Genomic DNA, 27,397 nt, shown 5'->3' with positions numbered 1-27,397 from the left:
GCTAGAGAAAGGAGTGTCTGGCTGAGGAGAGACCCTGATGGTGGGGGACTCAGGGTCCTAAGAACACTGTGTGGGGGGACCACTGTCCTCACAGTGTTCCCTTCGTGGGTGATGTGGCAGCTGTAGCTGAGGCTTGATTTCCACTTGTCAGACATCAGGCTCAGGTAGCTGCTGCCCATGTAGTTGTTTTTGTTCTGTTTTGAAGCTTGGTGGTATCCACAGACTGGGTGATGAGACTGCCATTTGCCTTCCTGGACACCATCACACGGCCAGGGTAGAAGTCACTAATGAGATACACGAATGCAGCCTTGTTGTTGAGTTCCTCAGGGGAGGGCAGAAACCAAGTGACCAAAGGTACAAACTTGGGCTGACCCAGGATGGGGAGCTGAGTCCTGCCCCAGAGGACATACCACAGTGAATGAGGCCCAGACTAAAACCCATCAAGCCAGCACCTGGGACCTGTCCCCAAGAGGCCAATAGGAACCTATAGTCCCTCAGGCTCCAAAGGCTGCTCCTGCTGGGACTTGGGGGCCTGGCACGCTACTCTGAAATGTTGCTGTCGGGGCAGCAGGCCATGGGTGGCCATGGCCAGGCAGAGCAGCATCAGCAGCCAATGCTGCTTGGGGCCAGGGCTCTGTCCTCGGGAGTCCTCATGGCCCACTTGGCCTGTCATGGTCCTCATCTTTCTGCAGGGTCAAAGGTAACTCCAGCCTGACCTTCAGTGTGAACTCCCTGGAGGGGGTAGGTGCTGTTGGCGGGTGATCCTGGTCCTCACTGGCAGTGGCCATCCAAGCATGCCCTAGCCTGAATAACCCCACCCTCTTCCTGGGCCTTCTCTGGGACCCGCCCTCAGTGCCCAGTCCTCTCCAAGGTTGGAGATCTTCTTTAGGGTAGCATCTGACAACTCCCTTGCTGTGGCTGGGATCCATATTCAACCATCTCCCACCGTAACTCCTGCTGGCTTCGCCCCTGGGGTGCTGGGTGGGGGCACACTTGCTCCTGCCCTTCTAGTCCAGTTCCCCAAGGCCGCCTCTAGTCTCTGGAGCATCTTCCTGGGGCCTGGAGGGTCCACAGAGGGCAACCAAGTGCCCAGTGGATGAGGAACTGATCTCCTTGGGCTGGGCCTTGGGTTTCTCTTCTGACCAGGTTTCACTCTCATTCTGTCACATGCACGCTGTGGGGTTTTCTAAGGAGCTTCATGACCTGTCATGTTAACATCACTCTGATGGCTCAAAGAATGTGGGCTTGTACATTTTCATTTTTAAAATTGGTCCGTTTTAATTTCAGATATGGTAAATATTAACAGACATAATTCACTTCACAAAAACCCTCTGGGGTCTTTAAAAATGTCTTTAAGCATGTCAAGTGGTCTCAAGACCTAAATATTTGACGATTGCTGCTTTAAATATCCTGCCTGATATGGTAATGAGATACGAGAAATATTGCGAAACCAGAGTCAGGGTGGTAATTCCTACTGAATCCAAAACTGTCTGAGGTAACCAGGGGCATCAGAGACATCTGATTTGTGATGCTGTGGATGGTCAGAAATGTCAAGGGCACCTTTAGAGGGTGAGAAAGCGTGGAGGGGAGAGTTTTACACATGGAGAGAAACTACAAGAATCATCATTAACATCTATGTTTCCCACATGCCCCAAGAGAATATAGAGAAACAAATATCTGGAGTTGAAACTTTTAATTCAATATTTTATACAAATGTAAGAAATAATACATAATTAAATAACACCTGAAAAGGTTACTAAATATATAAATACCCAATTCAACAGTGAAAACAACTTAAGCTTTCATTTCTAGGTCGCTGGATAAGGAAAAGAAAAGACACTGAAAAAAATTGCTAATTTGGTATTATGATTATTAAAGAGTTCAAAAATTGTCCCATTAGTTAAAACAATGTAGTTAGGACAAAGGGAATTGCACGCTCACCCATGCTTCCTCTACTACTGGGAAGAGAGAGCTCGTGGGAGGGAAGAAAGGAGAAACAAAGCATCCGAACTGGCCAATTGCTATTTAGGAAACTCCCTCAGTGCTTGCTTTTATAATATATTTTCATTATACTAGTCTGAATGCAGAATGACTAAAATAGGGCCAGGTCCTATGATGAGACAAATGGACAAAGAGTGCATGCTTTTTTTGTTTTTGAAACAAGTGGGAGCTGCTATCTAAGACTAACAATATTTATTCTGCTATAAAAATAAGTAAAATTGAAGTCACCAATGTTATTTCACAATAAATTCAATCCCATTTTCATGGTGGTCAGTGTCATAGCACTACATGAAGAACAGCAGTGAAACCAAGGGTTCTAGAGAGAGCAGTTATTAACAAAGCAGGAAGCAGGCGGTGGACCAGATAGCAAGTGACAAGGAAACAGACTCATGAACCTAAGAACGGGGAAGAAGAGAGGGAACCATCACAGAAAAGCAAAAGGTAATCTCAGAAAAAAGTTCTTTGGTCCTAACCTTTCCAATTTTTTTTTTCAGATCTTTTCCCTTTTCCCGGGATTTCTTCATTTTTTTAGAGCAGAATGGCAAATGATTTGGCCCAACTTCTTAATTTTCTGGATGCCATCATGGAAATTCACCGAATAATGTGATTAACAGGGTTGGTGCCAGTCTCAGGCAAAGTCAGTCTCAAGCTGTGGCCACTGATTCTGAGTCCGGCATCCGTTCAGTAGCACAACACTGCGCTGCTTTACAAAATCAGTTCCTACAACAGACCTGAGGATCAGACGACTTCCTCCGGGAACTCACACAGGTATTGGGAGCTTAGATGGCAGTAGGAAGTCTTGAAATTCTTAGGCCTTTTATTTCCACCTCTTTTGCTCTCATAGGTCCCTGGAGATGACCCTTTCTTCCTGCATCAGCTTCAAGTAGACCAGTGACGAATGTTCAGGATTCTGTGACTCTTCTAAGGCTCTGAATGAAGAAAGACCAAGATTTTAACTTTGCACATTTATAATTTCTGTACTAATAGATTATAAGAAGATAAATAACAGAAAGGTCAATAAACGTAGAATTATCCTCATGCAAATTTCATCAGCACAGATAAGGAATTAGACATGTTTGATGAAATGTGATGTGAAGGGAATGTGGCCCTCTTTAAAAGACAGGGAATTCTAGGAAATAAAGGTCTGCAGAACCACTTAAGACTACAGGTAAAAGAACACGTTCAAGAATTCCAAATGATCTATGTGGATTTTATTTATAAGATCTTGAGCTTTGTTTCCCGTAGATGCTGACTTGCTGGGCATAAGCTTAGGAATGGTCGCAGAGAAGACAAATGGAGACACTCTCCAGGGCGATCGGCTTGCTAGCACCGAAAGTGGGAGAACATGGGCCTCCCCACAGCATGCAGAGAGAAACAAAAGACCTGAAATTTTGTCTTGGTGTCACTCTGTAATCTTAAGTATTTCTTACAAAACCCTGGAAAGTTCTGCATGTTTGAATATTGCCAGTATTTCTAGTGTGAGCTGTGGCAAAAGACACATAATAGCTCAGGTAAGAATGCCCAGGGTCAAAGGTCTGTTAACCAGTAACTTCATGACCAGATTATATCACAAAATTTTTATGTGATGGGTGGCATTTGCACTCTTTCAAGGGTAAAATTTTGTAGAAAAATAGGCTTTGAGATGCAAGATTTATTATAGCCATTCTGACCTAGGATTTTAATAAAGGTTGCTTAAACACTTTTCTCATGTAACGCATTACAGTTCTTCCTGGAACTATGAGGAAATTGGGGTAAGGATGAGAATTACCACTCATCCAACTGTCATCTGGAAAGCATAAATATAATTATTTAGCAAAGCAAAAATTCTTATATTATTTTTGGAAACGAATTTTTTGTATTGTCCTTCCAGTTTCACCACTACAAGTTGTTTATTGATCATCTCTGTTATCTGACAGAGTACTAAGTTTAAAATAGGAGAAAGTAGCATGATTCTGCTCAGGATGTAGTGTTTTACCCACGCTGCCATTGTTATCCTTGCAAAGAGCCCACTAATAAGTTAGGTTATTAGGAAGTGAAGTGAAAGAAATGTGGGTAAAAACCCAAAACACTTCTACATGACATAGATATACTCTTGAAGAAAAAGTGAAGCTTGGAACATGTATTTCATATGAATGTCTAAATTTTTTATTGTTGTCTAGTTCAGCCTTATGTCAATGAAGAAAACTGCTACTCAAAATAAAAATTTCTAAAAATTAAGTGATAGTCTATGCTGATCTGCCCTGAAGTGTTGTTTCTGAGAAGCATGTAATCATTTTGGGGTTGACTAATGAGCAATAAAAGATTATTTTCAAACCCAGATTGACTTGATTGTAGATGCGGAAAGGACAGATTTATGACACCAATTTGGTTTTAATGGGCACAGACAATGGGGTGGGGGTTGACTGGGAGGGGCGGGGCAGGGGAGAGCAGCAGCAGGGGGAAAAAGGTGGGACAATAGTAACTGAACAAAAATAATAAAAAAAGAAATAACTGTTATAGAATGGTAGAAAATTTCCCCGGGAAATTTCGATTTTTTCTCATTTTCTATTTCAGTAATAAAGGAATTGATTCATAAAAGAAAAAAAAAGTTCTTTGAAAACTTATGAACATATTATCTTACTGTTTCAGTCTCATGAGAAGTAACTATAATGATCCCTTCAGGAATGGTGCAAAGAGAAATTGCATCATACCTTCCTTCGCTAGGCAGCTTAACTGTGGAGACAAATCAAAATCACACTCTCTGGCGTTATACAAACCCACAAGAAAAGTGAACAGAGTCGAGCTTCATAAAAATAATGTAGTTATTACAGATTATGCCTCTGCCTAAAAACTATTAATGTGTTTGTGCTTTTGTGAGCAGCCAAATAAGCTTTTTTTGGTCATTTAACTCACAAAGAGTTGCAACTTACTTCACAAATTTTCCTTACCTACCAGGTGTGTCTCCCTACTGAGCAGTTCATGGAGATTACTCTTTGTCCGCTCACATTCACTGAGTTCAAGAACTAATTCACCTCTCCCCCCCCTCCTCTTTCCACAAACCGAGTGCACGCCTGCTCAACCACACATACACTCAGTTCCCCTCTATTTCTAGTTACGTCGGCATTTTTCAAGTCAAGTCAAGAATCTTGGAGACATTTTCCCTGCCCTTCCAAAAGTTTGAAGTTTTCAACAAATGAAAAAAAAAAAAGAGAGAGAGAAATTACCAAAAGTAAAAGGAATGATAGAAAGCAAAGTCAGTAGGACTATTCATTTTTTTCCACAGACTGACAATCACATTCTGTCACTTGAAGACATAAAAATTATTTTTCTCCCCTTCTTCCAATTTTGTGCAACTTAAATTTTGGTCTTAAATGAGTATTTCCTTAGCCTTAAATATTTAAGTCTCCATAAACAACTGGTTTTACTAGCTATTTGAATATATGTCATCAAGCGATCTGGCTCTGTTAAAATTTTTGAAACCAGCCAAAAAATCCAGTCACTCAAAACATAAGTGTTAATTAACTGAGTTGACCGTCTGTGAAGAAGACATCATCAGTGAACGGCAATCCCAGTGCTTACAAGATCTGATACAAGTTTGGTTGTTTATGGCAGTTCCCTTTTTTTTTTTTACATTTAAGGTTATTATTTTTAAGGTTATTATTATTATTATTTTTCCCCTCATGGCAGTTCCCTTTTATTCACAGTTCTACTTTCCACCATTTCAGTCACCTGCAGTCAACTGCAGTCTAAAATATAACATAGAAAATTGCAGAAATAAACAATTCCCAGGTTTTTAAATTAACCTATTGGGTTGAAACTGGTTAATAAAATAGGTTTCAAGTATACAATTCTATAATTCATCATCTATGTGCTGCATGTGTTTACCACCCTAAGTCAAAGTTCCTCTCATGACCGTATGAGGGGGAACTGCCCCTCAAAAGCCAGAATTAACTTCTGGAAGGTGGGCCCCTTGTAGTTCAGGCTTCCCCAACTAGGTGAGTGTTCTAAGAACCCACCTGTATCAGTGAACCAGCTGGAGTTGTTGTGAGACGCTGCACTAGGCCTCAGTGAATTTTTTTGAAGATTCTTTCAATGCATTTGCCCATTTCATGACAGGTAATTTTTGGGTGCACCTGCCCACACCGTGCTGAGTGTTCACCAGTTTCCGACCGAACACAGCATGGTCCTCATGCCCTACCCTCCCTATTCACCTGATCTTGCCCCTAGTGACTTACTTTTTTGTTTCCCTGGCTGAAAAAAGTCCTCGAAGAAAAACTGATGTGGAAGAGGTAAAACACAAAATGGCAGAAGCACTAAAAGGCAGCCAAACTGATGAGTTCAAAAACTGTTTTGAGTGGTGGAAAAAATTTCTCCATAGGTGTATGGAGACACCAAATGGAGAGGGTACTTTGAAAGTGACTGAAGTTTAAGCATTGGTAGAATAAATACACAATTTTTTAATAAGTAAATTCCATTTCTGGACTCCCCCTTTGTATATTTGACCCCTTTTATCCTTTACTACTTAAATTTTGTACTGTTCTGAATTGCGTAATGAAATCTTACATGGCTATGGCTATACTCCATCCCACGAGCTCGGGAATCATCCCTTCGCCCAGCAAATCCATGCTGTGTATCCTTCCGGCCCATTAGTCAGTTAGCAGCCATCCAGGTTATCAGACCAACTGCAGCCACAGGTACCTGCTGTGCTTGTATTCAAATAACCCTTATTTTCATAACAATGCCCTGTTACATAACTTTATTACAGTATACTGTTACCGCTGTTCTATTTTATCATTAGATGTTGTTGTTAATCTCTTACTGTGCTTCATTTATAAAGTAAACTTTATCAGAGGTATGAATGTACAGAAGAAAACATAATATCTATAGAATTCGGTACTATGTACAGTTTCCAGCATCCACTGGAGGCCTTGGAACATATTTTCCTTAGATAAGGGGCAACTGCTATATCCCACAAATGAGAAAAAACCTGGGTACAGAGATAAGCTGACTCTTTCTGTTTCCGGAACTGGATAAAGCATTGAACAATTAATTATATTTCCCAGGCATTCAAGACTGACTGAATGAACAGAAAATACTGTTTTCCAAATGCCCCTTTCTAGTGGAATTCACCTTGGGCTTGAATAGATTGTATTATGATTCTTGTCCAAAAGGGACTTTTAAAAATGAATGTGAACACTTTGTACTTTTCTGCTTAAACTTTCCAAAAGAACACAATAGTGACAGCAAGCACAGAGTGAAGGAAGTATGATGGAAAACAACAGTGCCTTTCAAGTGAGGAGTCCAGGGCATCCTGACTGGGACAACATCCTGGCAGAGGTCAGGAGACCAGGGAGGCTTAAGCCTGTTGTAAACTACTAGCTGTGTGACCTGAGGGGTGAATGTCAACTTTCCCCTGTGGGCTTCAGTTCCTAACTGGAAAAGTAAAATGTTCACTGTTTGGGATGTCAAATGCAGAATCAGCCTTCTGCATCTGACATTCTGCAAATTGCTCATGAGGTCTATAGGCTTATATTTACATGCAATAACATCAGCTGGTCGAAATGTCCTCTCCTTGACAGAACAAATATATTTACCTACCCTGCGAAGGGGTGATTGACACATGAGATTTGTTGCTTTTCTTGTAAACCCACAAGAATTAATCTGCTATTTGTAAAAGTCTAATGCAAAACTAAGTGCTCAACAAACCTAGAACCTGAAAGATATTAGTCTATGGGACAGAAAATGAAAAGAATAAAAAAGGTTGCATCTGAGTGAGATTTTTAACGGACATCTAAAATAACACTCAAAGCCAATATCGTTTTTTCTTCCCTAATTTGCAGTCATCTGAGATGGAGAAAACTTCCATATCACCCTTTGACCCTAGGAAATTCCCATCACACCCAATGTAAACAGCAGTTTTGCATTGGCTTTAATAAATTATGTCTTCAGAAACCAAAGAAATGTAACTCCCTTTCTCTAGTTGATGCTATAGCATCTACCTGACTCCCATTTTATAGCATCTCTAGTTTTATAATGTCTCACCATGTTTTAGACTTGGCATTTATAAGGTACTGAATTTATAATAAGAAAAGGGAAGTTAAAAAAAATCAGTTTTTAAATCTGCCCTTCTATTCATGAACTCATTTATTCACTATTTTAATGAATGTTTATTGAACACCTGGTATACCATCAGACGCTGTGGTAGATGCTTGGAGGGAACCAAGAGGAATTTATAGTGTTTGAGTGACATGACACAGTTATGTAAGTGTGGGTCACCTGAATGTTGCTTATGATGTTTGAGACATAGTCAGAGTATAACACAGAAACTACCACTTAATTAATGATCATATTGGACAATTTCATAGTATCTTAAATAGAACAGCTGGCTATGGGAGGCTATAAAAAGAGAAGAGCTCCCCCCCTCACTAATCGATAGAAAGAACACACATGGGTGGCAAACTCCTTTCTCCGATTTTGTCATCATATGATTTCACAGTCATCAGAAAATATTTTCCATGTTTCTTCTCATTAGCCCTTACTCTCAACTTACAAAACAATTAGCCTTTAAACGATCTCAGCAAATCAAAAGCAGAAACATCTGGTTTAACGTCCAATTGCAAGAAAATGATACTGAAATGTGGTTTTAAAATATTATGAACATTTATGTAATTTGGAAACAATAAATAAAGCACTTGTTACCATGCCTTTATTTATATCTTCATACGACTACCAAATTATCATTCAAAAATCATGTTTCCTTCTTTACACTTCCTGTAGCAGCTCACCTCTGTCTTGGGTCCGGCGACGTTTCCAGTATAGTAAGATTGAGATTAAGATCAGAAGAATTACCAGGGAAACAATACTTAACAGTAGTGGAACTGAAAACCAAAAACCTGCAGATATGGAAGGGAAAAAGGGGAAAAAGGGAAAACAAATTCATAAAAGGAAGCTTTTGAGAAAAAAAATTAAGCAACAGTTGTGAGTTTTTACTGAAGTTAAGCTTTCAATGAAAATTATTATTAAGTGTATATATATTGATGTCTGTATTCATGTTATATATATATTTTAAAAACATTTAGATAATAATAGCTATAAGAGCTTTGAATGTATTATCTCATTTAATCCTCAAAATTGCCCATGAATTAGGTATTATTATTATCTAATATTTAAAAAAGTAACCCTGAGGATCAGAGAAATTAAACCTAAAATCTGCATAGTAAGTGGTAGAACCATGGCTTGTTTAGAGGTCTCTTTGCCATATCTGACCATTGAAGTAATATGTTTATTGAGGAAGTTTTAGAAAATACAGAGAAATATAAAGGGACAAACATTATAAATGTTATAATTTACTTTTGGCATTCTTTGAAAAGGAAACATTGTTTTTCAGATTACTGTTTTTCAGGAATATTGCTGCACTATAACTTTTAAATTTTTTTGTTTATTGATTTTAGAGAGAGAGGAAGAGGGAAAAAGACAGAGAAATATCAATTTGTTGTTCCACTTATATATGCATTCACTGGTTACTTCTTTGTATGCGTCCTGACCAGGAATCAAACCCACAGCTTTGGGATATTGAGACAATGCTCTACCCAACTGAGCTACCTGGCCAGGGCTGCACTATAGCTTTCTTATGAAAGCATTTAACATGCAGTTTTTTTCAACTGCTCAGCCACTTCAATATTTTCCAATTAGACTAGATGCTCTCTGAGTCTTGCTCACTATACAAAGCCCGGCACACAACAGATACTCGGTAATACATTAGCATGGAAAATAAATGAGTGAATGGATCTCAGCATTTGGTACGTGGGAGCCATGCCACATTTACTAAAATAACACTGGCTTTATTGGCTTCTTCAACTCTGTTTTTCTTTCCCTACTTAATCCATTTTCTCCTCATTAGCTCCTTTGCTAAGAAGCTGAAAGGTTCTGCAGAACTTTCTCCACTTTCCAGATGTGTGTACATAAGTGTGACCATAGCCATCTTTGACCATGTTCTCTTACCATTGTTTAGAGCTTGCCGGAAGTCAGTCAGGGTGCCCAGGTGCTGCACCTGGCAGATCACCTCATTCCCCACTTGATTCTTGGGGTCTTTGACCTGGAGGACACTGATGACAGATGTGGTCCCATTGGGATGAGAGATAGTCTCAGTACTGTTGTCCATTCCTGACCCAGAGACCTTCCAGGAGATCAAAGGGGCTGGGCGGGCATTGGCAGAACAAGTGACATTTAGATGGCCTTCAAAGTATTTAGTGTGAAGGAATACTGTGGGCTGTACTGGGACAAAAAAAAAAAGATTGTCTGCCGTCAGTTAGTTACCTTGCTTGAGTTTTGTCCCCTCCCAAGAAAAATGACAGAATGGGGACTAGAAAGATAAAGTAGCATGTCCATCCCGACTGAGGCCTTCTAAATTCTACCTGTGTGTGATTCTCTCATCCACAAGATGGAGACTGGCACGGTACAACCCTGTGACCAAAAATCCTCTCCGTAGTTTGTAGGTGAGTTAGCTGAATGGACAAAGGATGTCTTCCCTCTCAAATAGCCCAGAGCCCAATTACTCTGTTTTCCTTTTTCATGAGTAATGCAGCATCTCTCCCCTTTTCTGGGTATCGCTCACAAATAGTTTGACAATGACCACCAGTGAGCACCTCCGTATAAGTAGCCTGCACAACTCAGAAGCAGCAGGGCAGTTTCAGAGCACAGAGCCCATTGAGGGACTGCTGCTTAGTGATAGCAGTTTTCTTTTCGGAACTGAATGAAGAAATAAGTTGTACAGAAGAACTCAGAAAATCACTGGTTACATATCCATACAAAATGCAAATTGGAAATTGGTAGCCAATAATCAGAAAATCACAGAATGACAGATGAAGAACCTTTGAGATCACCTTATAAATTAAGAAAACATAACTAGCTTATGGAAATAGGACATTATTTTTAGGCCAGCTTTACCCTGTTCCCCTTTTTAAAGTCACTTGACTAATGGGTTCATTTTCACTGGAATACAGTTCATCTCTGCTGAACAAAATACAGACCTATCTTTCTGTGGTTGGCTTTGTGGCCCACAAGATAATTAGAGGGCAGTGCTAAATTAAAAAGTCGTCTGCATTTAGAAGTTAAAGAGGAGGATGAGTGGCAGTGGGCTGGAGGAAACAGGCCTCTAAAGGCCTGTGGCTGTGTCCAAAGAAGGCCGAGATGACTAACACCAACGAGTACTGGGAAAGAGAGATTATGGCTGATGTGGCCAGACTGCGTGAAGGGGCTCTCTGGTATATCAAAGAATGACAGATAAAAGCTCAGTGTGTGTGGAAAAGGTCTGTGTAGAAAAGAACAACAATATTACTAGCTGGAAGAGTCTGATTTTCAGGCAAAAAGAAATGAAAAAGATTATGAGTAAAGGAGGGAGAATAGCAGAAAAAGAGAAAGATGAGCAAAGAAAATGTAAAAGGAACAGAAATGAGAAACATATGACACAGGAAGGAAAAAGAAGAAAAATTAGATAGGAGGAAGGAAGGGAGCAAAAAAAGGATGGAGAGAGGGAGGAGGAGAGGAAGAAATGAAGAGGAGGAGAACACGGAAAGGAATGACAAAAAGAAGGAGGACTGGAAAGAGAGGGAAGCAAGAGAGAGACTGAGAAAGCCAGATGGAAAGAAAGTAGGTATGAAGAAGGCCCAACGTAAGATCCTGAAGAGAGGATTCGTTATAGTGAAATAAGTGGAAGATTTCCTCCCTTGCATTCTTATGGTCCCTCTGGGGCGTTCTCATCTACGTAGCCTTCTCTCGCCCTATAACCGATATATTTGGTAGGCTCAAACTCCGACATGAACATTCCTAATTAAAACTGTTTAAGCTGGTCTCTTCCCTCCTAAAACCACCCCTAAGGTGTTGTAGACCGCTCTGCCTGGTTCTAGGAATTGTATCTCGACCCCTTGTGGCTAAGAGCGAGGGATGACCTTTGGAATGCGAGCCGAAGGAGACAAAGCTTATCTCTGGTAGCAAACGCTGCCTCAGTTTCCTCTCCCTGCCCCCAGAGCTTGGTCGGAAGTCAATGACAGGTAAGACCCCTCACAGTGGGGGGCAACCTAAGCCAGACTCAATCACTTGGGAGGCCTTCATGGAAGGACTGGGGTGGGGGGGGGGCTGCAACAAAGAAAGAGCAATTGACTCTCGCAAGGCCCCCCGCCCCTGCTTTGACATAGCTCGATGTCCTCTGGGAGAAGCGTTTCCTGGCTCTAATCCCCTTAAGCCTGAATACCTGTTGGGGAGACGTGCAGCTCCTTGCCTTGCTAGAGCGTGTCCTGGGGAACAATCTGGCATCACAAAGACTTGCTGATTAACCTGCGAAATCTGCTCTGCTAAGAGTGCTTTCATTCATATGTTAAGGGTTTGAGCAGGAAACCCTAAAACTCTGTTCCTGACAGATTCTGACTCATACTTAGCCACAAGGGGTCGAGATACAATATTTCTTTGAAATGTTATCTACTGTTTGATCCTTGCCCCCCCTGTATTCCTGTGTATTACAACCCAATAAAAGGCTATGGAGGAAGGCGCTCGGGGCCTTTTTCTCCTCGGAGAAACTGGCCGCAGCTGGCCTTTTTCTCCTGAGAAACTGCCCACTGCCCACTTCTCCTCCCCAAGCAGATCACGTCAGTCATGTCTTGGCCCTATTTATTCACTTGTGTCCCTGGTACTTGGGGGGACTTGTGAGAAAGCGGCTCCCACACTAAAGGTGCCATGCTCCACAGTTACCCCTTATTCCTACTTCTCAATTCTTTATCTCAGCTATGTGTCAGTTAAGAGGAAAGGAATCTTGTCTAACTAAGCCTTAGATTTTTAAAAATATTTTTATTATCCAGTTAATTTTCTAGTTACATCAGGTATGAAGAACCTTTGCTACAAGGTCCCCTTATCAACCAACCCGAAGAGAGCTGTGATGAAACAAAATGAGAGGGCCCACCACAACTGGCCCCGGGTTAGCCCACTCCGGCTCTGATCGTACACCCAGGAGGTTAAAGCTACTAGAGACACTACAGTTAATCTCTGTCACGCTTCCTGTGGAGAAACTAACTTTGGTGCAAAGGGTGGACAGGACTCTTCTATGGTCACATGATTGCTAACATCGAAGCCAGGTCTGCATCCTATCACTGCGTATGGAGAACTTTTCCTTACCATGACCCTTCATTGATTCCTGCTGACAATGGGATTCCTCAAAACAAAGATAACTCCAGTCAGAAATTCAGTGTAGCCCCATGGACTCTCCAGTAACACAGTCACAGTTACAGTGGACATGAAAGGCCAAGCATCTTCTAATAAGCATTTCTGGGGTTAGGACCCTGAAAAACTAGGTACTACCACCATGTTCCAAACATTCTTGAAAAATAACATTTCTAGTCATAGAAAAAGTATTCTCAGAGATTCTCACCAAAGAGAATGAGGCAGGGTTCTCCCACCATCTTCCCAGCACCGAAGGTGTTGAAGAGGCACCGGTAACACCCCTCATCCTCCAGAGTGGTGTTCCAGAAGGTAATGGTCGTGTTCCGAAGTCCCAGCTCAGTTATGTTCATCTTATTCTTAAAAGCAGGCTGGACCACAACCCCATGTTCATTGCTGAAGGTGACCATGTTTTCTGGACTTACAGCCTTGACTTTCTGCCATGTCACAATCAAGACTTCCTGGGAAGATTCCAGAAAGCACTGTAAGGAAGCAGGTGTGTTCATCTTCTCTCTTTTGTTTTGGGTCAGCACTTTCATCATGGAATCACAAGAAAAGTTATATTTTAAAATTTAATACATATAGACATGCATGCTTTTCTGACTAAAAACAATATAGGACCAAAGTCAAATATAGAAAATATAAAGAAAATGCAAAGAAAACAGGTGTTGCCAAGTTAATACAATTTCAAATATCTTTTTTCCATCTTTAAAAGTAGCAGAGTAGACAAATGCGAAGTTAAATTCTCAGTCACAAAAATTATGTGAAGAATCTCTGTATGTTGGAAAGTAGTGGAATAAGACTGAAAAGGCTGAAGGTAGAAACTGGAAGAAAAGACAGAAGCAGTACCAAGTGAGTTTGTGCTCGGGGAGGCAGAAGCCAGGAGCAGGGAAGAGCTGATGGACAACAGGCAGGGTGATCAGTTTGAATAAAGAAGTACAGCCATATACATGCCACACACACACACCCTACAAAGGAAGGTGTCTGCCTCCAGGAAGCTGGAGTGAATGTAGCAACATAACTTAGACAAGGTTCCAGGAGGCGGACAGTAGCAGAGCGCTTTTACAACAAAGGGCAGTCTATACATTGTCCCAGTTTTACTGAATGCAGCGCAGAACATAAGGCATGGCAGTAATGTCTTCCCTTTCCAATGCTGGCTACTCTGATTGACAAGAGATTATTAAATGGGAATCTCAATATAATAACAAATAGCCAAACATGTGTGAAAGTTAGCACAATGTAAGAGGAGCGGTAAACTTTACAAGTTCAAAAATTCATATCTAACAAAGAAAGATTTCATATATAAATAAATAAACACTTGGACAAGAATAAATATGATATCTTAAGTATAAAAAGAAGCCAGCATTGTAAATAGTAAAAATTAGAGATGTAGAGAATAAGCTATGTAAAAATCTAAACAGATTGGCTGAATTTAGCAGAATGGATATCACTGAGGAGTAAGTGAGTGTGAGAAAGACCAGGTCATGGAATTCTCCCAGAATGCAGCACAAAGGAATTAAGATATGCAAGGAATTAAAGAAAATCTCTAAGACCTGAAATGTTTCAACATCAGTTCAATGAGACTTTTTAAAGTCTGATTGAAGAGAAAAGGGCGACTGGAAAGCAAAAACACTGTAAGGTATATATTTATATATCTTTTTAAAAAATATATGTATATTTCAAAATAATAAAAGGAACAATCTAAAATAAGATATATTAATCATACATCTCTATACATCTAAAAAAACTCAAAAATGTAAAAAGCTAATAGAACTACAAAAAAACATAAATCCACAATCGTAATGGGAGAGTTTCCATAGTTTTCTCAGAACTTTTACTTTCATATATTAAAAAAGAAAGTAAAGCAAAAAAGTCAAATATGAAAACATAGATTTTAAAAACAAATATTATATTTAAATTACATATGTAAGCATTTATAACCTTTTACCCAAAAGAGAATATACAATCTTTTCTAAGACACATGAAATATTCCCCCAAATTGAATTTGAGATAGAATACAAAAATATGTGCTACCTTATGACCTTGAACACTAGGCACAACACAATAAAATTAAAAAAATTGACGTGCTTCTTTTAACTAATTACACTAGAAGTCATAGCAAAAATCATAAATTACTATAAATGACATTGAGAATATAATATCTTAAAGTCTGTTGAAAGTAATAAAGCAGATCTTAGACAGCAATATTTAATCCTTACTTTATTTATTCGAAAAAAAGAGAGATTGAAAAATGAATAAACACAGAATTCCTGACATCCTCCACCTTCGACCAAAAAAAAAAGTAAAAGGAGTTCATTAATAAAGGCAAAATAACCAATTAATGAAATAGTACACAAAATGGAGACAATAAAAAAACACCATAATCTTTTAAGACTAATAATATAGATTAAATATTGGCTAGTGTAATTAAAAAAAGAAATCAGTACAAACAAACAATATTTGCTCAACAACCCCTCAACCATATCAGGCATAAAATAATGGACATAGCAAGAGATACAATTGGACCCCCTGAGTGTTGTTTGAATCCAGTTTTTGTGTGATGTGCTCTTGGTAGATGTGAAAAGTTCTGCGGATAACACTTGTTGGGATTGGGGTTGCCTAAATGTTTGTTGAGATTCTACAAATCAGGGATTTGAAGAAAATGCTGTTTTCAAAATGGAGAGTAGAAAAGGATCAAAGCTAGAGTTTTAACTTCTTGGGTGATTTTTCTCTTTAATTCTAGAGAAACCATTTAGCATAATGTTTGTAATTCTTTACTGCTTATATAGAATTTGCCCACAGTCAGTCAGTAAATCCTGTTTTGCAGGTGGTATGAAGTCTGTCCTTCCTCCACCTATGAAGACTAAAAAGCTCCATGTCACACAGGTGATGAAAGACAAGCAGCAAAGCGAGGGGCGGGTGACCTCCAATGGAACAGAGATGAAAAGTCGGGCACAACTAGGAGATGCAGCAGATTAGTGATCAGCACAGGCATGTTTTTTATCATAGACTATGTGAACTTCTGTAACATTTATGTTTCATTATTTTCTATATTTTTCTGTGAAAGAGGGGCACACCCAGTTTTAAGACTTACTGCCAGATTACCTTTCCAAAAGGTTGCATTCATTCATACTCCCCCAAGTATTCCCATACCTTTACAAACATAGGTAATTACTGTGTCAAAAGTTATTTGACTCAATATGTAAAAAATATCTTAATTTAGAATTTTTCATGCCTAGTTTTATCTACCAAAACAGTGTCTAAATAGCAAAGTCTTCTTTCACTTTGAGAACAAAAATGTTTTGGAAAGCAGAAAGAACCACTCCCATTCCTCCAATCAAATTATATGTTTAAATAATTCATACAGACAAATGAACCAGCACAGCAGAAACAACAGTGGCCAGAATGTCTTTACTCTAGAAATCAGGTTTCCTGGACTCCAAACAGGGGATGTGAGTATCTTTACCTTGTGCCCTGCATAGCATCACTGCTGCCAAGAACCAAATCAGTCTGTAGGTAGACAGATGACAGAAGGACCTCCCGAACACCTGAAGACAGAGAGCAAAGTACAAATATGGGCATTTGGATGTGGACAAAGCCAAGGAAGCTTTAGTCTCATCACTGTCCCAGAGAATGTTGCAGCTAAAGTTTTAACTACCAGAGAACTTTGGTGGTGAGGAAGCAGAACCAGAAACTATAAATGAAAGAAATAACAGAGTGTGCTCAGGATACGGAAAGGGAAAGGCAATGCTGTGGCTCCCCTTCATCACGTCAGTCCCTAGCAATTTGAGGTCTTCTCCTGAAGCCACCATGGTGAAGAGCAAAATCCCAAAGGCACAGGGTCTCTGGGAAAAACAAAGTGCCATACATACATGGAGATGATAATGTTGGAGACTACCCACTTCGAAAATAATCCACATCTGTTAATATTACTAATGTCACTTAGTGGAATAACTTGTAATAAGAGACTGCAAATTTTATATAAATTGGAAGTTTTAAAGACCAGTAATGACTTTATTTTTTTTTCTTCATTGCTTTATTTTCATGTGTCTGGGCATAATAAATCCTTGACTTTTCTACAAATCGTGTTGGTATTTAAGGGAATGTTATTCTGGGTGTCACTTTGCTATAAAATGTGGGTAGATTGTAGGGAGATTCATTTCTCTGTGTTGCAACCCCATGGATCTTTTCACCTGGTCTACATGTATGTGTTCATTATAAGGGATATGGGTGAGAACTGTAACTTTTCCTCACATTTTTGCTATTTTTAGATTTGTCTATAATAAAAGTAAGAAATACACATTTTTCTTTAACTGAACTTCACGTTGCCTTTCCAATTAGAGGTAGAGCTACTTTCAGTCAATGTCGTATTATCTGGCAACCCAGTGTCTGCAGACCCAACACTTCACTATGAGCCCAGTCTCTGGCATCACATCTATATTCCTGGGGGCTTCTCATCCTTGGTAACAAATATCTCTCTATGCTGTCAATCCTTAAGGCTGTTGTGTTGCCCTAAAGTTATCAGCAGCATCAATCTGTGCAATTAAATCTTGTGTTTACAAGGTGCTCTCTCCCCTTCTGTCACATGTTCTCCTGATTCCGTGCTCCTGGATTCTTCCTGTGCTGGGCAACGGGAAGTTTGATGAGCCTCTCTGCCCGGGTGCCTATGTATCCAGCCACCTCTGGTTTACTGTTTCTTTGCCATGATGGGTAGGCAAGTCTCTCCCACTGTTTCCTACCCACTCCATGCCCCTCCACCCCCCACACCAGGAAAGCAAGGCACAGATGCTTTCTGTTCTTAGATTTCAACACCTCTCAGGAAATTCTATTTACCATCCTCCTGAATTCCCCACTCCAGGGGGATGGGCACAGGGCCTCATTTTCAGGACACAAACTGCTGTCTGAGTCTAGACATTAGTCAGTCCCTCTTTGCTCTCCCAGACTAAAAAATATTTATTTCTTTTAAGGTCAGAAAGCCAGTGCTTCTATCAGCCTCCATTCTTCCCATTAACTCTTTCTGGAATAAACATACGCTCTTGGGCTTTTAAAAACTCAAATGCTTATTTAGGCTCTTGCTATATTAAAACTTCGGTACCTGAAACTAAAAGTTCTTTGACATTTTAATTCCTCATCACTAAAAAAAAAACCCCATGACTCTCTTGCATGTGGAAATTCAAATTTTAGCAAAGGCTGTGATGAGAAATGCAGAATGCGTTGATTTTCATAGTGAAAATCTGCGTTTTAAGACAAAAGAGAAAGCAGACACACACCAAAACACAAGATGTGTAAAGTGGGAGCCAGCAATGTTTAAAAAACAAAGACACAGTAATGGAGGCAAAGGAAATTAGAAGGAAATCCTTGTTATTAAATCTATGCATATTTACTCCTGCTGATTTGACTTGAGGCTAGGAGAAATACTAGATGTGTGAATTAGGAAAAATGCTTTTAACTGCTTAAGATGCAAAAAATAACAGTAAAAGATTACTTGAGGTAGTATATGTAGAACTCCTAGAATAGTAACAGACACAAATAATTACTAAGTAAGTGCTGACATTGAGGATCTGGTGAAGATGGCAGAGTAGGAGGATGCTATACCTGCCTCCTTACAGGATCACACCAAAATTACAACTAAATTATAGAACAGTCAACTTGGAGAACCATCTGAAGACTAGCTGAACAGAAATTATAAAACTAAGGATGTAAAGAAGAAGCCATACGGAGACTGGTAGGAGAGGCACCAATGAAAATTGGGCTGGATCCCATCCATGTGTGGTGGTTAAGACTCCGGAGGGATATATCAGCTGCAGAGGTCCCCCTGAGGTGCAAGCGGTCTCAGCCCCAAACAGGACTTTCCAGCCTCAAACAGCAAAGTCAAGAAGAGAAGGCCATATAATGTCTGGTTATGAAAATCAGCAGAGATTCCTTCCATCTGGGTGAGAAAGCTGCTAGAAACCCAGGCCATCCTCTTACAGGGCCTGCATACGAGGTCTCACTCACAGGCACTCGCCTTGGGCTCCAGCAAAGGGACAGTGGCTAGGGGGTTGGAAGGCTAGATGGTGTGAGAGGTGTATAGAGAGAAACTGAGTTGTGTGGCTTCAGAATGAGGTCTGGGGAGACGCCAACCATTGTCTATGTTGAGCACTCCTCCTACAGGGCCAATAGGCTCTATCTTTCTTGTATTGAACCCTCCCCGACCCCATATAGCCAAATCTCATTCTGCATTGGCCTAGTAAAGTCCACTGACTTCACACCGATGACTAACTCATATCCCACCCCACCCCTATTCACACACCACCCATCACTGGAGGCTGTTTTGGTGCAACCAGCCTGGGTCTGAATTTTACTCTTAAAAAACTTTCCAGATCTGGTCAAGCTTGGGAAGTGCCAGAGAACTACAGAGAGAAAGTGAGTTGTGTGGCTTCCTGGTGAGGGTTGGAGGGGTGACAGCCACTTTCCAGGTGTCGAGCCCTTCCTCCACATGACCAAACCTTTGATTCTATATTGGCCTGGTGAACTCCACTACCTCCATTCTGACAACTCTCCGAGACCCCACCCTGTGCGGTTGACTTTCCTCACAAGTCCCCCCGTGTGCCACGGATGAGAGTAAACATGACTGAGACATGATGTGACCTGCTTGGGGAGGAGAGGTGGCCAGTTTCCCAGAGGAAAAAGGCTGTGAGCAGTGGCCAGTTTCTCAGGGAAAAAGGCATTGAGCCCCTTCCTCCAAAGGCTTTTATTGGATTGTAAAACACAGGAATACAGGGGGGCAAGGATCAAATAGTAGATAACATTTCAAAGAAATATGAGGGCTTAGTTTGAGTCAGAGTCTGTCAGGAACAGAGTTTTAGGGTTTCCTGCTCAAAACCTTAACATATAAATGAAAGCACTCTTAGCAGAGCAGATTTCACAGGTTTATCAGGAAGTCTTTGTGATGCTAGATTTTTCCCCAGGACACACTCTAGCAAGGCAAGGAGCTGCACCCCTCCACATCAGGTATTTGGGCTCAAGGGGATTAGAGCCAGGAAGCACTTCTCCCAGAATACACAGGGACTCAGGCTATGTCAAAGCGGAGGTGGGGTGGTGGTGTGAAAGTCCATTGCTCCTTCTTTGTTGCAGCCCTCGCAGTCCTTCCATGAAGGCCTCCCAAATGGTCGAGTCTGGCTTAGGTTGCCCCTCCGCTGTGAGGGGTCTTACTCATCATTGACTTCCGACCAAGCTTTGGGGGCAAGGAGAGAAACTGAGGCAGTGTTTGCTACCAGAGACAGGCTTTGTCTCTGCGGCTTGCATTCCAAAGGTCATCCCTCCCGCTTAGCCTCAAGGGGTAGAGTTACAAATTCTAAAACCAGGCAGAGCAATCCACAACACCACCCCACTGCAAAGGTTTGCAGGCCTCAGGTAGATGTTAACTTTTGTTGAGTAACCTCAGGCCCATCACTGGCACCAAATCTGAATCTGTCTTAACCTGATAACAACCTCACACCATCCTGGTAACTCCCTGAGACCCTGCCTCATGCAATTTGCATACCGCCTAAGGCTCTTTTAGCAGCTGAGCCTTAGGGCAAATGCTGGGGGCTAGCAGGTCTTAGGCTGCCTTGGACCTTTTGCTCAGTACTGGTGGCAGCCTAAGTTCACAGCATGGCCTATCACACACACATTCAGGCTTGGTGCAGATGGCTACCAAGTGGAGATTGTTTTATAGCTCCAAACAGGTAACCCAGCTGGTCTCAGCAGAGTCTGACATTGACCAGAACCAGAGCCCAATTCCTCAAGATGCCCCATAACCAGCCCACCCTGTGACTGGCTTCAGACCACAAAAGGGCACCACTCAATTAGCTTCATAAGTGGCGCACCCAAAGGGTAGCTTCATCAGGCACCAAACCCTACTGGGGCGAATCCTGCTCCATCTCACGTGCTGTGCTGGAGGCCAGTCCTCATAGCCAATCAGCCTGAGGGTCAATCACACAGACTGATGTACCAACAGCAATCAAGGCTCAGCTACAAAAGGGCACATACAACCCACAGAAGGGATACTTCTGGAGCACCAGTCTCAGGTGATTAAGAAAACTGCAACGCTGAACCCCACAGGACACCAACTATATAAGGTCACCCTGCCAAGAACGGGAGATGTGACAAATCTACCTAACACATATCAACAAACACAGAAAAGCAGCCAAAATGTGGAAATAAAAAACACATCTCAAACAAAAGAACAGGAGAAATTCTCAGAAAAAGAACTAAATGAAATGGAGGCAAATAAACTACTAGGTACAGAATTCAAAACACTTGGTTGTAAGTATACTCAAGGAATTTACTAAGAATTTCAACATAAATATAGTAAGTATGAAAAAAGGACATAGAAACCATAATAAAAGAACCACTGAAATGAAGAATACAATAACTGGAATGAAGAATACATTGGGAAGATCAATTGGAGATTAGATGAAGCAGAGGACTTGTTGGGGACCACTCTGTGTGGTTTCCAAGACTGTAGCCCCATGAGAACAAGCCCTGAAAGGGGCCAGTAAGTCTCCCTAGAAAACCAGGTAAAAATGCAGGTGGCAAACATGACCTGACTCTAACCAGGCCTAGGAAACCAGGCCTGATAAATACATTGTATCCTTTTAAGATTTCTCTGCTTTGTTTTGCATAGCTGTGGTGATATAAACTAGACGTTTAAGTTCAAGGCATAAGGAGTAAAACTCCTTATCTCATGAAACTTGTCTTATAGACCCTCTAGCATCAGCATGACTAACAGACCCTGACCTATGACAAATCCCTGTGTTCCTTCCATTGTTATCTGTAGATAATACCTGTTTTTGTGTGACTATAGCCTTTTGACATTGATTGATGAACTATCCATGTATACACCTACACATACCATTCCCAATGAAAGCCATTTGGCACAAGGGCTTGGGGCGCTCTCCACTAGAGGGAATCGTCATCCCCTTTCCCACCAGAACAGCAAGATTGTGTCCCAGATGACTTATTTCTCATCCACGGTAGACGGGAGGATTCTGCTGGATGGAGTTCCTCCCACAAGGGCTAAGTTAGTGATTTGGAAGACAAGATAACAAAAAATACTCATTCAGACCAACAAAAAAAATAATTTAAAAAAGTAAAAGTAGTTTAAGGGCCTCCTGGGACAATATCAGGCACAACAATATTTGCACCACATGGATACCAGAATAAAAAAAGAGAGCATGGGTTTGAGAACATATTTAAAGAAATAATAACTGGAAATTTTCTTAAACTGGTAAAGGAAATAGATATGTAAGTCTAGGGAGTATACAAAGTCCCAAACAAGATAAGTCTAAAGAGGCCCACACCAAGATTATTATAATTAAAATGGCAAAGGTTAAAGACAAAGAGAATCTTAAAAGCAGCAAGAGAAAAAAGTTAGTAACCCACAAATGAGATTCTAAAAGACCGTCAGCTGATTTCTTAGCAGAAACTTTTCAGGCCACAAGAGATTGGCATGAAATATTCAAAGTGATGAAAAGCAAGGACACACAACCAAGACTACTCTACCCAACAAGGGTATCATTCAAAACTGAAGGAGAAATAAAGAGCTTCCAGAGAAGAAAAAGCTAAAGAAGTTCATCACCAACAAACTGGTATTATGAGAAATGTTAAAGGGACTTTTTGAGAAAGGAGAAATAAAAGAAAAAAAGAGGAACATAGTCTTGAAGAATAAAATGGCAATAAATATGTACTTATTAATAATCACATTAAATATAAATGGATTAAATGCTCTAATAAAAAAGCATAGGGTAGCTGAATGAATTAAAAATATCACCTACAGTCCTGATCAGTGTGACTCAGTTGGTTGGGGGTTGTCCCACAAACCACAAGGTCACTGGCTCAATTTCCAATCGGGGCACATATCTAGGTCGTGGGTTCAGTTCCCAGTTGGGGCATGTGCAAGGAGCAACTGATCAATATTTCTCTCTCACATCTATGTTTCTCTCCCTCTCTTTCTCCTTCCCTTCCCCTCTATCTAAAAATAAATGAATAAAATCTATTAAAATTAGCAAACCAATTTCAGCAATACATTAAAAACATCATACATCATGATCAAGTAGTATTTATTCCTGGGTTGCAAGGTAGGTTCAATAGTCGCAAATCAATTAACATGAAACAAAGAAAAGGATAAAGATCATGTGATTATTTCAATAGATGCAGAAAGAGCCTCTGACCAAATCTAGCACACATTTATGGTAAAAAACTCTCAGCAAAGTGGGAACAGAGGGAACCTGATACAGGCCCTATATGACAACCCACAGTAACATCATAATCAATGAGGAAAAGCAAAAAAAATGTGTTTTTATTTAATATTAGGGTCAAAGCAAAGTAGTTTTATTCAACATGACATTGGAAGACCTAGCCAGTTTTATTCAACATGACATTGGAAGACCTAGCCACAACAATCAGACAAGAAAAATAAATAAAAGGCATTTGAATTAGAAAGAAGTAAATCTGTCATCATTTGTCAACATAATACAATTATATAGAGATCTCTAAAGATTTCACCAAAAGACAACTAGAACTGATAAATTAATTCAGTACAGAAGCAGAATACAAAATTAATATAAAGAAATCAGTTGTACTTTTTTGACTTTGTAATGAACTATTAGAAAGGGAAATTAAGAAAATAATCCCATTTACAATTGCATTAAAAAAATACCTAGGAATAAATTAACCAAGGAAGTTAAAGACCTGTACTCAGAAAATTTTAAGACACTAGAGAGAGAAACTGAAGAAGAAACAAATAAATGGAAGCACATACCATGTTCATGAATAGGAAGAATCAACTTTGTTAAAATGTCCACAGTACCCAAAGTAATCTATAGATTCATCACAATTCCTATCAAAATACCAAAGGCATTTCACAGAACTGAATAAACAATCCAAAAATTTATGTGGAGCCACAAATGACTCCATATTGCTACAGCAATTATGAGAAAGAACAAAGTTGGAGACATCATGCTACCTGGTATTAATATACTATCAGACTAGAGTAATCAAAACATCATAACACTGGCATAAGAACAGAGAGCCCAGAAATAAACCCGCATCTTTATGGTCACTTAATATGTTGACACAGAAGGCAAGAATAAACAATAGGGTAAAGACAGTCTGTTCAACAAATGATGTTGGGGAAGTTAAATAAATGCATGCAAAAAAGTAAAACTAGACCACCTCCTTACACCATACACAAGAATAAACTCAAAATAGATTAGAGACTTAAATATAAGAGTTAAAACCATAAAACCCCTAGAAGAAAACATAGAATTAAACATTAAGAGAATTAAACATATGAGAATTAGGCATTTAAGGCACATAGGCACTGCTCTCAGTAGTATTTTTTTTCTGATATATCTCTTTAGGCAAGAGAAACAAAAGAAAAAATAAATAGCACTACATCAAACTAACAAGTTTCTGTAAAAGAAACCATCAACAAAATCAAAAGGCAGTGTACTGATTGGGAGAACATATTCACCAAGGATACATCAGTAAGAGGTTAATACCCCAAATTTATAAAGAACTCATTCAACTTAACACCAAAAAACCCAAATGATCCAATTTAAAAGTGGGCAGAGGACCTGAAAGACACTTCCCCAAAGAGGATATACAGATACCCATGTGAAAAGATGCTCAACGTCACTCACTGTCAGAGAGATGCAAATTAAACCACAATGTTAGATCACCTCACACGTCAGAATGGCTACCATCAATAAATCTACAAACAAGTGTTTGGTATAGATGTGGAAGAAAGGGAAACTTCAGGCACTGTTGGTGGAAATGCAGATTGGTGAAGACACTATGGAAAACAGTGTGGAGTTTCCGTTAAAAAATTAAAAACAGAACAGCCTTATGACCCAGCAACTACACTTCTGTATATTCACTTCTATATATATACACACACTTGGATTTTATATATATATATCCCAAAATACTAATTTGAAAGAATACACACACCCTTATGTTCATTATAGCATTGTTTACAATAGTCAAAATATGAAAGCAACCCAAGTGTCCATCAATAGTCAAGTGGATAAAAACATGGTGCTGTATATATATACATATTACTCAACCAGGAAAAGAATGAAATCTTAACCATTCATGATAGCATAGATGGACCTAGTAGGTATTATGCTAAGTGAAGTCAGACCAAGAAAGACAAATACCATATAATTTCACTTGTATGTGGAATCTAAAGAACAAAATAGCCCCTGCTGGTGTGGCTTAGTGGATTGAATGCCAGCCTGCAAAACAAAGGGTCACCAGTTCAGTTCCCCATCAGGAATTCCCATGCTTGAGTTGCTGGCCAGGTCCCCAGTAGGGGGTGTGCGAGAGGCAACCACACACAGATGTTTCTCTCCCTCTCTCCTTTCTCAATACATACATACATACATACATACATACAAATGAACAAAAAAATAGAAACAGACTGATATACACACAGAACAAGACTGATGGTTGCCAGTTGGGAGGAGGTTAAGGGACTGGGTAAAAAAAGGTGAAGGAATTTGAAGTACAAATTAGCAGTTACAAAAGAGTAATGGGGATGTAAAGGACAGCATAGTGAATACAGTCAATATTATTGTAATAACTATGTAGGGTGCCAGATGGGTACTAGACTTATCAAAAGGATCACTTCATAAGGTACATAAATGTCTAACTGTACACATGGAACTAACATAAAATATTATTGACTATCAACTGTAACTGAAAAAATACAGTAGCTAATATTGAGGAGGGTAAAAAATAAATGATGTTATCTCACTGGGTTACCGTAAGAATTAAGCATTTAAGGTACTTAACATGGTGCTTACGACACAATAAATGCTAATGCGTGTTAGTTAGGTAGCTGAATTCATTGTTGAAATCATATAGACAACAACGGACATGAAGAAAGTGCACTTCTACCTCTTGCCAAGAGGGCCAGGTTCACAGACGCCTAGGCTTTCCCTGACAGCTGCACGCTTGCCAGCTACCATCACCTCTGTTCATACCTTTTCTCCTGAAAATTCTTAGTCCAAATTCTGATCCCACGCCAAATAGTCACATGGACTTGGAAAAATCAACCTCTCTGCTTGTTTCTTTACTTGTAAAATCAGGTAATAATTCTTCCTTTGAAGGATAGTTGTTAAGATTAAGAGCGTCCAGCACGCAGTAAACATGAGCTCAACAGCCACCATTCTCCTTTGTTAAGAAAGACATTCGAAATAGCTGTCTGTGTGGTCTTGCCAATAAACTATACACTAAAAAAATTATCTGGAGGCATTTCTTGCAATAGGATTTTATTTTTCTTAATTGTTATTTTATGTTTAACCAATTATGCCAATGTAAATGAAAATCTTTCCCTTCATTTCATGTCATGGAAACAGATCCTGACTACACAAGATGTCTGTCTCTCCTAGATACCTAGATGTCAGGGTTTTAACCTGACTTATGTGATCCTTTACTGTTTCCCAAGCACAGGCCCAGAGGGTGGAGAAAGAGGCCCGAGGGTCCAGGTGGAACGGCGTCTCTCCTCCAGCCCTGAATTCTGCAGCCCCACCCAGCTGTGTCAGCGCGGAGCCAAAGGCACCAGCTATGTCCGAATTGGGAAGGTTGAAAACAGAACCTGCTTCCTCCTAGCCTTCATCGAGAGCGAGTCAGCCTCCCAGCCGGGGCGAGTGAGCCTCCTTGCGGCAGCCTGCCCAGAGGCCCGCGCCGCCCGGTCCAGTTCCACTCCCCGGACAACAATGATCTGGATGGAGAGAAGGACCTTTGAAGACCCCGGCTGGCGGCATCCTTTTTTTCAAGGCATTGAACAGAGAACCAGAATGTCAGGAGCACGGGAGGCCACTTGGGGAAAGCAAAATTAGTTTTTCGGCAAGGCTAAGCGCTGAGGAAATCGCTGGTACAAAACCCAGCTTCCCAGAATCAGCCAGGCGCACTCAGCCCGCCGCCACCCGAGGCCACCGGTACGACATCGCCCACCCGTACGACATCGCCCACCCGTACGACATCGCCCACCCTGCGCCCTTCTTCCCTCACTCAGCCTCGCTCACCCGCCTTTCCATCCTCGCTCCTGGCCGAGCAGGGTAGCCAGCTTCAGCTGGGAAGTCCAGAGGATCTCACGCCGGCCCGGGCCGCGCACCTCGAGGTCTGCAGTGTAGCGCGGGACCGCCTGCGGCTCCAGCACTGCGTGCGCGGATGGACG

General features: G+C 40.6%; 1 protein-coding gene across 4 annotated transcripts; it reads right to left on the bottom strand.

Annotated features, from left to right (window-relative positions):
• Positions 1-1,678: 1,678 nt before the first annotated feature.
• Positions 1,679-27,397, bottom strand: CD200 (CD200 molecule). 4 transcript variants are annotated; one of them, XM_053663141.1, is made up of 7 exons: positions 27,246-27,397; positions 16,652-16,733; positions 13,397-13,717; positions 9,982-10,254; positions 8,766-8,873; positions 4,622-4,713; positions 1,679-2,930 (listed from the first exon to the last, which is right to left on the bottom strand). In XM_053663141.1, exons 1-7 carry the CDS (start codon positions 27,255-27,257, stop codon positions 2,904-2,906), a joined length of 915 nt encoding a protein of 304 aa, XP_053519116.1. In that variant the 5' UTR covers positions 27,258-27,397; the 3' UTR covers positions 1,679-2,903. The 4 variants fall into 4 exon arrangements, with proteins under 4 accessions (XP_053519116.1, XP_053519117.1, XP_037000193.2 ...); XM_053663142.1 differs by lacking the exon at positions 16,652-16,733 and having other exon boundaries at positions 27,246-27,396; XM_037144298.2 differs by lacking the exon at positions 4,622-4,713 and having other exon boundaries at positions 27,246-27,395.

The sequence above is a fragment of the Artibeus jamaicensis genome, unplaced genomic scaffold (assembly GCF_021234435.1).
Source record: "Artibeus jamaicensis isolate MK-2021 breed Jamaican fruit bat unplaced genomic scaffold, CSHL_Jam_final contig_3126, whole genome shotgun sequence".
Lineage (NCBI taxonomy): Eukaryota > Metazoa > Chordata > Mammalia > Chiroptera > Phyllostomidae > Artibeus > Artibeus jamaicensis.
The sequence above is the reverse complement of the archived record's forward strand: the minus strand, read 5'-3'. Positions and strand labels throughout refer to the sequence as shown.

What these genes read in the sequence shown, in the direction of transcription:
- CD200 (XM_053663141.1), bottom strand. An exon ending in GATGCTATGCAGGGCACAAG is followed by an intron (nt 13,718 to 16,651) that starts GTAAAGATACTC and finishes CCATGATGAAAG; the next exon opens with TGCTGACCCAAAACAAAAGA. An exon ending in ACCCTGCCTCATTCTCTTTG is followed by an intron (nt 10,255 to 13,396) that starts GTGAGAATCTCT and finishes TTTTTGTCCCAG; the next exon opens with TACAGCCCACAGTATTCCTT.